The sequence below is a fragment of the Mustelus asterias genome, chromosome 24 (genome assembly GCF_964213995.1).
Source record: "Mustelus asterias chromosome 24, sMusAst1.hap1.1, whole genome shotgun sequence".
Taxonomy (NCBI): Eukaryota; Metazoa; Chordata; class Chondrichthyes; order Carcharhiniformes; family Triakidae; genus Mustelus; species Mustelus asterias.
The window spans coordinates 22,292,339-22,305,556 of record NC_135824.1 but is presented as its reverse complement, the minus strand read 5'-3'; the positions used below and the strand labels follow the sequence as shown (position 1 = coordinate 22,305,556).

At 60.1% G+C, this 13,218-nt stretch overlaps 1 protein-coding gene across 3 annotated transcripts in view; it reads right to left on the bottom strand.

Moving 5' to 3' along the window:
• Positions 1-13,218, bottom strand: part of aldh1a2 (aldehyde dehydrogenase 1 family, member A2) — a 106,288-nt gene that overhangs the window by 66,138 nt on the left and 26,932 nt on the right. For 2 of the 3 annotated variants that reach the window (XM_078241023.1, XM_078241022.1), the window contains exon 2: positions 705-809. In XM_078241023.1, coding sequence (XP_078097149.1) covers positions 705-809 — 105 coding nt within the window. Of the gene's footprint in view, positions 1-704; positions 810-4,296; positions 4,428-13,218 lie in introns of those variants that run through there. The other variant, XM_078241024.1, reaches the window with a different exon arrangement.

Here is a 13,218-nt window from a genome sequence, read left to right as displayed (position 1 = left end):
CCAGCTTGGGTCACTGTCTGTGTGGAGTTTGCACATCCCTCACGTGTGGGTTTCCTCCGGGTGCTCCGATTTCCTCCCACAGTCTGAAAGACGTGCTGGTTAGGGTGCATTGGCCATGCTAAATTCTCCCTCAGTGTACCCGAACAGGCGGCAGAGTGTGGCGACCAGGGGATTTTCACAGTAACTTCATTGCAGTGTTAACGTAAGCCTACTTGTGACGCTAATTTTTTTTAAAATCAACGTGAATTAGCAATCCCAAACACTGCAGCCAGACTAACAAACACAATTTCTTTCAATGCGAAGGCTCGTGATGAAGCTTTGTTGAGGTTCGTGATCGTGTTGCACAAATCATCCAACAATTCGTGGTGAGTTGTAACTTTTGGTATATCTTTTCCATGCTCCAACCTGCTCGATATTTCTACAAACTATAATGGTGAGCACCATTAATTCACTGATATTTTTCCAGCAATTCCTGGCCCGTGTGTGTGTGTGCGTGCGTGTGTGTGTGTGTGTGTGTATAATCGCTGTACCTGGTGCAAAACTGCTATGTATTCTGAACAAATTCACTCTACAAATCTCACACTGCTGAATTATTAAAAAAATTATTTTACACATATATTGGACATGCTAAACTAATGAGAATGGGAATGATTTGAACTTGACAGTTAGGAACAAATGTTGGTATTTTAACTGAAGCGTTTCACCTTGTCAGCTTCTTGAACATCACAGATTTTCTCTCCCGTAGAAGGGTTGTAGGTTGAGAAAGTCTTCCCACTCATTGAATGATGCCACTCATTGTTAATAAAAAGCTGTTGAAACAAGAAAACAAGGCAAGTCCATAAAGAATCAAATAATCAAGGTGTGGTGAACCACTGTTACTACATGTATGTGCCTGGACACACCCACGCTGCACCTGGCCCGAGACTCCTCCCTTTCCACCTGAGACCCCCTCCCTTTCCACCCAGAGTGGGGTATAAAGGTGATGGTCCCTCCTCCTCGCCTCAGTCTGGATCAGGTCAGCTACAAGGGTGTGCTCCTGTTCTCTGTGAATAAAAGTCTATTAGTTTCCCTCACTCACTGGAGTCTTCGTGTCGTAATTGATAGTGCATCACAAGGCACAACAGGATAATGGATGCACCATAGAAAGCATTCTTTCTGGTTGCATCACAGCTTGGTATGGCTCCTGCTCTGTCCAAGACCGCAAGAAACTACAAAGGGTTGTGAACGAAGCCCAGTCCGTCACGCAAACCAGCCTCCACAAACCAATGGGTGGCATGGTGGCACAGTGATTAGCACTGCTCCCTCACAGAGCCAGGGACCCGGGTTCAATTCCCGGCTTGGGTCACTGTCTGTGTGGAGTCTGCACATTCTCCCTGTGTCTGCGTGGATTTCATCCCACTGTCCAAAGATGTGCGGGTTAGGTGGATTGGTCATGCTAAATTGCCCCTTATTGTCAGGGGGACTAGCTAGGTTAAATGTATGGGGTTATGGGGATAGGGCCTGGGTGGGACTGTGGTCGGTGCAGACTCAATGGGCCAAATGGTCTCCTTCTGCACTGTAGGATTCTATAAACCTCCCATCCATTGACTCTGTCTACCCTTCCCGCTGCCTCGGGAAAAGCAGCCAGCATAATGAAGGACCCCTCGTATCTCGGACATTCTCTCTTCTACCCTCTTCCGTTGGGAAAAAGATACAAAAGTCTGAGGCCACGTACCAACCAACTTAAGAACAGCTTCTTCCCTGTTGCCATCAGACTTTTGAATGGACCTACCTTATATTAAGTTGATCTTTCTCTACACCCTAGCTATGACTGTAACACTACATTCTGCATCCTCTCCTTTCCTTCTCTATGAACAGTATGCTTTTTCTGTATAGCATGCAAGAAACAATACATTTCACTGCATACCAATATATGTGACAATAATAAATCAAATCAGATCAATGTTTTATTCAATCTTCAGTCATAAATGTAAGAAATCTGAGTGGACCCAGTAGCTCATTGGTTTGTGGAGGTATTGACTGTCACCAATTAAGTTTGTCATTAAATTACAACCATTGTTGGATTACACAATGATAAAGTGCAGAAGGATGCCATCTGGCCCATCGTGCCTATGCCAGTGCTACCTAATTAGTGCTACTTCCCTACTTTTCTCCCACAGCCCTGCAACATTTACTTTCAAGTATTTATTCAATTCCTTTTTGGAAGTTATTATTGAATCTGCTTCCACCATACTTTCAGGCAGTGTACTGCAGATTCACTGTGTAAAAATGTTTTCCTCATGTCTTTATTTTACAAATTACCTTAAATCAGTCACCTCTGGTTCATGATCACATTGTCTGTACCTTTAAGACTTGATTAGCTGTAAAGACTCACATTCCAATCATTATTCATGTAAACTGAGTTTGTGTCTTTGTGCCCTGTTTGTAATCAGAACTCCCACCCACCTGACGAAGGGACAGCCTGTTCCGAAAGCTAGTGGCTTTTGCTGCCAAATAAACCTGTTGGACTTTAACCTGGTGTTGTTAGACTTCTTACTGTGTTTCCTCCAGTCCAACGCCGGCATCTCCACATCATGATCTTTCTGCCAGTGGACACAGGTTCTCCTTAATGACTCTATCAAAACGTCAAGATTCTGAACACCTCCATCAAATCTGCACCTTAATATTCACTACATTAAGGAGAACAGACCCACTTCCTACAGTGTCTCTGTGTAATTGAAGCACTTTATCACAGTGGCAATCCAGTAAAACTCATCTACAGCTTTGAGATCCTTCCTCCAGTGCAATGTTTAGAATTGGTCGCATTGTTTAAACCAGGGTCTAACCAGTGTTTTAACATCTTTGCTTAGAACCAAGGGTCCCATTTGCCTTTTCTGATCAACTTGTGCTTTATCATCCTATTGCTTAATCACTGTTAGCCGTTAGGTCAAACCTTCTTAGCAGTCGTGTCCATGTCAGTAACGACCTTGAGATTCTTCAAGAATCTTTACAAGAGCCTGTCACCCGGCTTCACTCTGTACCAGAGCAATGTAACTACAGAGAGGGAGCGGATGATGGTGGCATTGTGGTAATATTACTGGACTTGTTATCTAATGCCCGAGGAATGTGGGTTCAAATCCCACTATCGTAGTTGGTGGTATTTAAATTGAATTTATAAATCTGGAATATAAAACCTGTCCCAGAGATGGTGACTGTGAAGCTATCATTGATTGTTGTAAACACCTACCAGGCTCACTAATGTCCTTCAGGAAAGGAAATCAGCCTGGTTTAGGCTCCATAGGGGTAAACCTTTTAGGACTGAGGTGAGGAGAAATTTCTTCACCCAGAGAGTGGTGAATCTGTGAAATTCACTACCACAGAAAATAGTTGAGGCCAAAATTAACAATGCAATGAAGTTACTGTGAAAGTCCCCTAGTCGCCACACTCCGGCGCCTGTTCGGGTACACGGAGGAAAAATTTTAGCATGGCCAATGCACCTAACCAGCACATCTTTCAGACTGTGAGAGGAAACCGGAGCAATAAGAAATTAGATATAGCTCTTGGAGCTAAAGGGATTAAGGGATAGGGGGGAATCAGGAAATTGAATTTGATGATCAGCCATGAACATAATGAATAGCAGAGCAGACTTGAAGGGCCGAATGGCCTACTCCTGCTTCTAGTTGCTATGTTTTTATGTTTACATGTCACAGAATCTTTACAGTGTAGAAGGAGCTCATTCAGCCCATCGAGTCCACACTGGTCCTCTGAAAGATACAATGTGGTTGTCTTCAACTGCCTCTGACATGGCCTAGCATTTCAGTTTAAGGGCAATTAGGCAACAAATGGTGCTCCTGCCAGCCATGCCCACACCACACTCCAATACAAGAATAAAGAAAACATGATCACTGAAATGTGGAGATCTCCCAAATAAAAATCCAACCTGTTCCGGATCACCTTCTCCTTTTACACCTGTCCCAACTCAAGTCCCATTCTGTGAGTGTCAATTTATTGTTTTATATTAAAATCTCCACCCCCCCCCCCCCCACCTCCCCCCAAAGCCAGGAGGCCCCTGGCACAGAGTGTTTCCCATCAAACTCAAGTCACATCCTGACCTGAGGCAGAGTTGGCAAGATGTATTGAGATGTATTGATGGTAAAGGCGCTTTGGAAATAGCAGATGTTGCGTAAGCTCCAACAAAGATAATCCCGATTTTTATGAATCACATTCGGTTTCAGATTCTTCCATAATAAACAGAATCGACTCTCTCTACATTTCAATCATTTTAAACCTCACACTTCACCAATGACCCTCACTCACCTTCAGTAATGGGAACGGTTATTTTTGCCAAAACTCCAAATACACGCCAAATAAATTCTTTCTAAAAGGCAGGAATGCGGTAAAATGGTAACGCACCCACTTTCAGTTCACTTTTTTACAACTTATCGAAGTCCCGCCCCTCTACACTCTGTTTAAGTTTGCACTGGGACAGTATTTATACTCATCTCATGTGCCCCAAAGACGCTTGCATAACACACTCTAAATATTTATATAATTCAATACTGATTTATTACAGTCAACCAAACCCATGAGTAAATTTAATCAGCCGGTGAAAATGGGGACTGGTCCCTTCCAAGGAGATAGGACAGAGAGAGCAGCTTTCTGGAACCCGCTCATGAATGAATCTTTACAGCTGGCACACACACACATCTGGCAGTTTTACAAGGGGAGCAGCTAAAGGCACATAACTCACTGCTGAAGGGTGAAGCCATTTAGTATCAGTCGGTGCCGCTCCCAGCAACACACTGCCAACCCGAGAAATATCCACACGGTTCTACAATCCATTTATCATTGGAGATAACCCTCCCGTTTCCCACACTGCTCCCTCCTCATCCCCATCCCTACTCCTACTCCCCTCCCCAAACCAACCACCACCCCCTCCCCATCCCTACACCCCATCTTTACCCCCTCTCCCCATCCTCTTACTCCCCACCCCCTTCTCCCCCCTCCTCAACCCAATCAGATTAACTCCACCTTGACCCCATTCTCCCCCTCCCCACTCTTCTCCCTATCCCTTCTCCCCCTCCATACCCCTCTCCCTACCCCTTCCCCCTTCCCACCCCTCTCACTTCCCCCTTCCCCCTTCCCACCCCTCTCACTTCCCCCCGGCCACTCATCTCCCTTCTCCCCCTCCCCACCCCTTCCCCTCCCTTCTCTCCCTCCCCACCCCTTCCCCTCCCTTCTCTCCCTCCCCACCCCTTCCCCTCCCTTCTCCCCCTCCCCACCCCTTCCCCTCCCTTCTCCCCCTCCCCACCCCCTCCCCTCTCCCCACCCCCTCCCCTCTCCCCCTCCCCACCCCTCCCTCCCCACCCCTCCCCTCCCTCCCCACCCCCTCCCCCTCCCTCCCCACCCCCTCCCCACCCCCTCCCCACCCCCTCCCCACCCCTCCCTTCTCCCCCACCCCACCCCGCCCCACTCTCTCCCTGCTCCCCCTCCCCACCCTCTCCCTTCTCCCCCTCCCCACCCTCTCCCTTCTCCCCCTCCCCACCCTCTCCCTTCTCCCCCTCCCCACCCTCTCCCTTCTCCCCCTCCCCACCCTCTCCCTTCTCCCCCTCCCCACCCTCTCCCTTCTCCCCCTCCCCACCCTCTCCCTTCTCCCCCTCCCCACCCTCTCCCTTCTCCCCCTCCCCACCCTCTCCCTTCTCCCCCTCCCCACCCTCTCCCTTCTCCCCCTCCCCACCCTCTCCCTTCTCCCCCTCCCCACCCTCTCCCTTCTCCCCCTCCCCACCCTCTCCCCTCCCCCTCCCCACCCTCTCCCTTCTCCCCCACCCCACCCCACCCTTCTCCCCCGCCCCACCCCACCCTTCTCCCCCTCCCCACCCCTCTCCCTCCCCACCTCCTCCCTTCTCCCCCTCCCCACCCCCTCCCTTTTCCCCCTCCCCACCCCCTCCCTTCCCGCCCTCCCCATCCCCTCCCTTCTCCCCCTCCCCATCCCCTCCCTTCTCCCCCTCCCCATCCCCTCCCTTCTCCCCCTCCCCACCCCCTCCCTTCTCCCCCTCCCCACCCCCTCCCCACCCCCTCCCTTCTCCCCCTCCCCACCCCCTCCCTTCTCCCCCTCCCCACCCCCTCCCTTCTCCCGCCTCCCCACCCCCTCCCTTCTCCCCCTACCCACCCCCTCCCTTCTCCCCCTCCCCACCCCCTCCCTTCTCCCCCTCCCTTCTCCCCCCTCCCAAACCCCTCCCTTCTCCCCCCTCCCCACCCCCTCCCTTCTCCCCCTCCCCACCCCCTCCCTTCTCCCCCTCCCCACCCCCTCCCTTCTCCCCCTCCCCACCCCCTCCCTTCTCCCCCTCCCCACCCCCTCCCTTCTCCCCCTCCCCACCCCCTCCCTTCGCCCCCTCCCCACCCCCTCCCTTCTCCCCCTCCCCACCCCCTCCCTTCTCCCCCTCCCCACCCCCTCCCTTCTCCCCCTCCCCACCCCCTCCCTTCTCCCCTTCCCCACCCCCTCCCTTCTCCCCCTCCCCACCCCCTCCCTTCTCCCCCTCCCCACCCCCTCCCTTCTCCCCCTCCCCACCCCCTCCCTTCTCCCCCTCCCCACCCCCTCCCTTCTCCCCCTCCCCACCCCCTCCCCACCCCCTCCCTTCTCCCCCTCCCCACCCCCTCCCTTCTCCCCCTCCCCACCCCCTCCCTTCTCCCCCTCCCCACCCCCTCCCTTCTCCCCCTCCCCACCCCCTCCCTTCTCCCCTCCCCACCCCCTCCCTTCTCCCCCTCCCCACCCCCTCCCTTCTCCCCCTCCCCACCCCCTCCCTTCTCCCCCTCCCCACCCCCTCCCTTCTCCCCCTCCCCAACCCCTCCCTTCTCCCCCTCCCCAACCCCTCCCTTCTCCCCCTCCCCAACCCCTCCCTTCTCCCCCTCCCCAACCCCCTCCCTTCTCCCCCTCCCCACCCCCTCCCTTCTCCCCCTCCCCCACCCCCTCCCTTCTCCCCCTCCCCACCCCCTCCCTTCTCCCCCTCCCCACCCCTCCCTTCTCCCCCTCCCCACCCCTCCCTTCTCCCCAAACCACCCCCTCCCTTCTCCCCACCCCACCCCCGCCCTTCTCCCCACCCGCACCACCTCCCTTCTCCCCACCCCCACCCTTCCCCCTCTCCCCCACCGCCTCCCCCTCCTCTCTACCCCTCCCCTCTTCCCCTCCCCTCTCCCCCTCCCCTCTCCCCACCCCCCTCCCCATCCCCCCTCTCCACCTCCCCCGCCACCCCACCCCCCTCTCCCCCTCCCCACCCCCCTCTCCACCTCCCACCCCCCTCTCCCCTTCCCCACCCCCCCTCTCCCCTTCCCCACACCCCCCTCTCCCCTTCCCCATATCCCCCTCTCCCCTTCCCCACCCCCCTCTCCCCCTCCCCACCCACCCTCTCCCCCTCCCCACCCCCGTCTCCCCCTCCCCACCCCTTTCCGCCTCCCCACCCCTCTCCCCATCCGCACCCCTCTCCCTCTCCCCACCCCTCTCCCTTCTCCCCATCCCTCTCCCTTCTCCCCACCTCCCCACCCCTATCCCTTCTCCCCACCCCTCTCCCTTCTCCCCCTCCCCACCTCCCCACCCCTCTCCCTTCTCCCCCTCCCCCCCTCCCCACCCCTCTCCCTTCTCCCCCTCCCCACCCCTCTCCCCCTCCCCACCCCTCTCCCCCTCCCCACCACTCTCCCCCTCCCCACCCCTCTCCCCCTCCCCACCCCTCTCCCTTCTCCCCCTCCCCACCCCTCTCCCTTCTCCCCCTCCCCACCCCTCTCCCTTCTCCCCCTCCCCACCCCTCTCCCTTCTCCCCTCCCCACCCCTCTCCCTTCTCCCCCTCCCCACTCCTCTCCCTTCTCCCCCTCCCCACCCCTCTCCCTTCTCCCCCTCCCCACCCCTCTCCCTTCTCCCCTCCCCACCCCTCTCCCTTCGCCGCCTCCCCACCCCTCTCCCTTCACCCCCTCCCCATCCCTCTCCCTTCTCCCCCTCCCCACCCCTCTCCCTTCTCACCCTCCCCATCCCTCTCCCTTCTCCCCCTCCCCACCCCTCTCTCTTCTCCCCACCCCTCTCCCTTCTCCCCCTCCCCACCCCTCTCCCTTCTCCCCCTCCCCACCCCTCTCCCCCTCCCCACCCCTCTCCCCCTCCCCACCCCTCTCCCTTCTCCCCCTCCCTACCCCTCTCCCCCTCCCCACCCCTCTCCCTTCTCCCCCTCCCCACCCCTCTCCCTTCTCCCCCTCCCCACCCTCTCCCTTCTCCCCCTCCCCACCCCTCTCCCTTCTCCCCCTCCCCACCCCTCTCCCTTCTCCCCCTCCCCACCCCCTCCCTTCTCCCCCTCCCCACCCCCTCCCTTCTCCCCCTCCCCACCCCCTCCCTTCTCCCCCTCCCTTCTCCCCCCTCCCAAACCCCTCCCTTCTCCCCCCTCCCCACCCCCTCCCTTCTCCCCCTCCCCACCCCCTCCCTTCTCCCCCTCCCACCCCCTGCCTTCTCCCCCTCCCCACCCCCTCCCTTCTCCCCCTCCCCACCCCCTCCCTTCGCCCCCTCCCCACCCCCTCCCTTCTCCCCCTCCCCACCCCCTCCCTTCTCCCCCTCCCCACCCCCTCCCTTCTCCCCCTCCCCACCCCCTCCCTTCTCCCCCTCCCCACCCCCTCCCTTCTCCCCCTCCCCACCCCCTCCCTTCTCCCCCTCCCCACCCCCTCCCTTCTCCCCCTCCCCACCCCCTCCCCACCCCCTCCCTTCTCCCCCTCCCCACCCCCTCCCTTCTCCCCCTCCCCACCCCCTCCCTTCTCCCCCTCCCCACCCCCTCCCTTCTCCCCCTCCCCACCCCCTCCCTTCTCCCCCTCCCCACGCCCTCCCTTCTCCCCCTCCCCACCCCCTCCCTTCTCCCCCTCCCCACCCCCTCCCTTCTCCCCCTCCCCAACCCCTCGCTTCTCCCCCTCCCCAACCCCTCCCTTCTCCCCTCCCCAACCCCTCCCTTCTCCCCCTCCCCAACCCCTCCCTTCTCCCCCTCCCCACCCCCTCCCTTCTCCCCCTCCCCACCCCCTCCCTTCTCCCCCTCCCCACCCCTCCCTTCCCCCCTCCCCACCCCTCCCTTCTCCCCACCCCCACCCCCTCCCTTCTCCCCACCCCACCCCCTCCCTTCTCCCCACCCCACCCCCTCCCTTCTCCCCACCCGCACCACCTCCCTTCTCCCCACCCCCACCCTTCCCCCTCTCCCCCACCCGCCTCCCCCTCCCTCTCCCCCTCCCCTCCCCACCCCCTCCCTTCTCCCCCTCCCCACCCCCTCCCTCCCCACCCCCTCCCCCTCCCCAACCCCTCCCCCTCCCTCCCCACCCCCTCCCCACCCCCTCCCCACCCCCTCCCCACCCCCTCCCTTCTCCCCCACCCCACCCCGCCCCACTCTCTCCCTTCTCCCCCTCCCCACCCTCTCCCTTCTCCCCCTCCCCACCCTCTCCCTTCTCCCCCTCCCCACCCTCTCCCTTCTCCCCCTCCCCACCCTCTCCCTTCTCCCCCTCCCCACCCTCTCCCTTCTCCCCCTCCCCACCCTCTCCCTTCTCCCCCTCCCCACCCTCTCCCTTCTCCCCCTCCCCACCCTCTCCCTTCTCCCCCTCCCCACCCTCTCCCTTCTCCCCCTCCCCACCCTCTCCCTTCTCCCCCTCCCCACCCTCTCCCTTCTCCCCCTTCCCACCCTCTCCCTTCTCCCCCACCCCACCCCACCCTTCTCCCCCGCCCCACCCCACCCTTCTCCCCCTCCCCACCCCTCTCCCTCCCCACCTCCTCCCTTCTCCCCCTCCCCACCCCCTCCCTTTTCCCCCTCCCCACCCCCTCCCTTCCCGCCCTCCCCATCCCCTCCCTTCTCCCCCTCCCCATCCCCTCCCTTCTCCCCCTCCCCATCCCCTCCCTTCTCCCCCTCCCCACCCCCTCCCTTCTCCCCCTCCCCACCCCCTCCCCACCCCCTCCCTTCTCCCCCTCCCCACCCCCTCCCTTCTCCCCCTCCCACCCCCTCCCTTCTCCGCCTCCCCACCCCCTCCCTTCTCCCCCTACCCACCCCCTCCCTTCTCCCCCTCCCCACCCCCTCCCTTCTCCCCCTCCCTTCTCCCCCCTCCCAAACCCCTCCCTTCTCCCCCCTCCCCACCCCCTCCCTTCTCCCCCTCCCCACCCCCTCCCTTCTCCCCCTCCCCACCCCCTCCCTTCTCCCCCTCCCCACCCCCTCCCTTCTCCCCCTCCCCACCCCCTCCCTTCTCCCCCTCCCCACCCCCTCCCTTCGCCCCCTCCCCACCCCCTCCCTTCTCCCCCTCCCCACCCCCTCCCTTCTCCCCCTCCCCACCCCCTCCCTTCTCCCCCTCCCCACCCCCTCCCTTCTCCCCTTCCCCACCCCCTCCCTTCTCCCCCTCCCCACCCCCTCCCTTCTCCCCCTCCCCACCCCCTCCCTTCTCCCCCTCCCCACCCCCTCCCTTCTCCCCCTCCCCACCCCCTCCCTTCTCCCCCTCCCCACCCCCTCCCTTCTCCCCCTCCCCACCCCCTCCCTTCTCCCCCTCCCCACCCCCTCCCCACCCCCTCCCTTCTCCCCCTCCCCACCCCCTCCCTTCTCCCCCTCCCCACCCCCTCCCTTCTCCCCCTCCCCACCCCCTCCCTTCCTCCCCCTCCCCACCCCCTCCCTTCTCCCCCTCCCCACCCCCTCCCTTCTCCCCCTCCCCACCCCCTCCCTTCTCCCCCTCCCCACCCCCTCCCTTCTCCCCCTCCCCACCCCCTCCCTTCTCCCCCTCCCCAACCCCTCCCTTCTCCCCCTCCCCAACCCCTCCCTTCTCCCCCTCCCCAACCCCTCCCTTCTCCCCCTCCCCAACCCCTCCCTTCTCCCCCTCCCCACCCCCTCCCTTCTCCCCCTCCCCACCCCCTCCCTTCTCCCCCTCCCCACCCCTCCCTTCTCCCCCTCCCCACCCCTCCCTTCTCCCCAAACCACCCCCTCCCTTCTCCCCACCCCACCCCCGCCCTTCTCCCCACCCGCACCACCTCCCTTCTCCCCACCCCCACCCTTCCCCCTCTCCCCCACCGCCTCCCCCTCCTCTCTACCCCTCCCCTCTTCCCCTCCCCTCTCCCCCTCCCCTCCCCCCCTCCCCATCCCCCCTCTCCACCTCCCCCGCCACCCCACCCCCCTCTCCCCCTCCCCACCCCCCTCTCCACCTCCCCACCCCCCTCTCCCCTTCCCCACCCCCCCTCTCCCCTTCCCCACACCCCCCCTCTCCCCTTCCCCATATCCCCCTCTCCCCTTCCCCACCCCCCTCTCCCCCTCCCACCCACCCTCTCCCCCTCCCCACCCCCGTCTCCCCCTCCCCACCCCTTTCCGCCTCCCCACCCCTCTCCCCATCCGCACCCCTCTCCCTCCCCCACCCCTCTCCCTTCTCCCCATCCCTCTCCCTTCTCCCCACCTCCCCACCCCTATCCCTTCTCCCCCACCCCTCTCCCTTCTCCCCATCCCTCCTCCCCACCTCCCCACCCCTATCCCTTCTCCCCCTCCCCACCTCCCCACCCCTCTCCCTTCTCCCCCTCCCCCCCTCCCCACCCCTCTCCCTTCTCCCCCTCCCCACCCCTCTCCCCCTCCCCACCCCTCTCCCCCTCCCCACCACTCTCCCCCTCCCCACCCCTCTCCCCCTCCCCACCCCTCTCCCTTCTCCCCCTCCCCACCCCTCTCCCTTCTCCCCCTCCCCACCCCTCTCCCTTCTCCCCCTCCCCACCCCTCTCCCTTCTCCCCTCCCCACCCCTCTCCCTTCTCCCCCTCCCCACTCCTCTCCCTTCTCCCCCTCCCCACCCCTCTCCCTTCTCCCCCTCCCCACCCCTCTCCCTTCTCCCCTCCCCACCCCTCTCCCTTCGCCGCCTCCCCACCCCTCTCCCTTCACCCCCTCCCCATCCCTCTCCCTTCTCCCCCTCCCCACCCCTCTCCCTTCTCACCCTCCCCATCCCTCTCCCTTCTCCCCCTCCCCACCCCTCTCTCTTCTCCCCACCCCTCTCCCTTCTCCCCCTCCCCACCCCTCTCCCTTCTCCCCCTCCCCACCCCTCTCCCCCTCCCCACCCCTCTCCCCCTCCCCACTCCTCTCCCTTCTCCCCCTCCCTACCCCTCTCCCCCTCCCCACCCCTCTCCCTTCTCCCCCTCCCCACCCCTCTCCCTTCTCCCCCTCCCCACCCTCTCCCTTCTCCCCCTCCCCACCCCTCTCCCTTCTCCCCCTCCCCACCCCTCTCCCTTCTCCCCCTCCCCCTCCCCATCCCTCTCCCTACCCCCTCTCTCCTCCTTTCCACATTCTGCACATTATGTCCTGGGGTTAAAATGGGAAGCGAGCTTTGAGCTGATTTTATATTTGATAAAAAGAACTGGGATGAAATCTGTGGGCTGGATTCAGAGAAGTCTCCAAGCGACAAGAAACTGTGATTTCTGTGAGCCAAAAATCTTGGCAAAGCCCCTCCCTCTAACAAGTCATCATTTCCAAAAATGTTTTGGCTTTTCCCATTCTCCCCGCGATTGCTGAATTATGAAATGCTGAATGTCAGGAAGAGAATTTCCCACTTCAGAACCCCTTCATGGATATTTTCCCCCAAGTTCTGCTGGCATGAATTCAGTCAAACTGCCAATCTCACAGCGCCAGAGACCCGGGTTCGATTCCCGGCTCACTGTCTGTGCAGAGTCTGCACATTCTCCCCGTGTCTGTGTGGGTTTCCTCTGGGTGCTCCGGTTTCCTCCCCCAGTATAAAAGACGGCTGATTAGGTGCATTGGCCATGCTAAATTCTCCCTCAGGGTACCCGAACAGGCGTCGGAGTGTGGCGACTAGGGGATTTTCACAGTAACTTCATTGCAGTGTTAATGTAAGTCTACTTGTTACACTAATAAATAAACTTTAAAAACTTTAAAGATGGGGGAGGCAATAATGAATATGTTCCTATGAATATCCAAATTCGATGTAACAATCCGGAGAGATGGGTTGTATGGGGGAGGGAGGGTGACATTCTTCAGAAGCCACCTTCCTTCAGCACTAACCTTTTTCTCTCATTTACCAAGGATGCAGCCAAATCCATTGAAATTATCTAACTTTTAGAGGGATTGAAAAGCTTGTAGTCTGGGGATTGAAACTCAATGTTCCTGCTGGCGTTTTATCTGAAGCCTGGAGGAAGTGTTCTACCATTCAAACTGGATATTTATTCCAGATTCCGGCAAATTTCACGCAACAGCAGAGATTTGTTCTAATCAGTGTGTCAG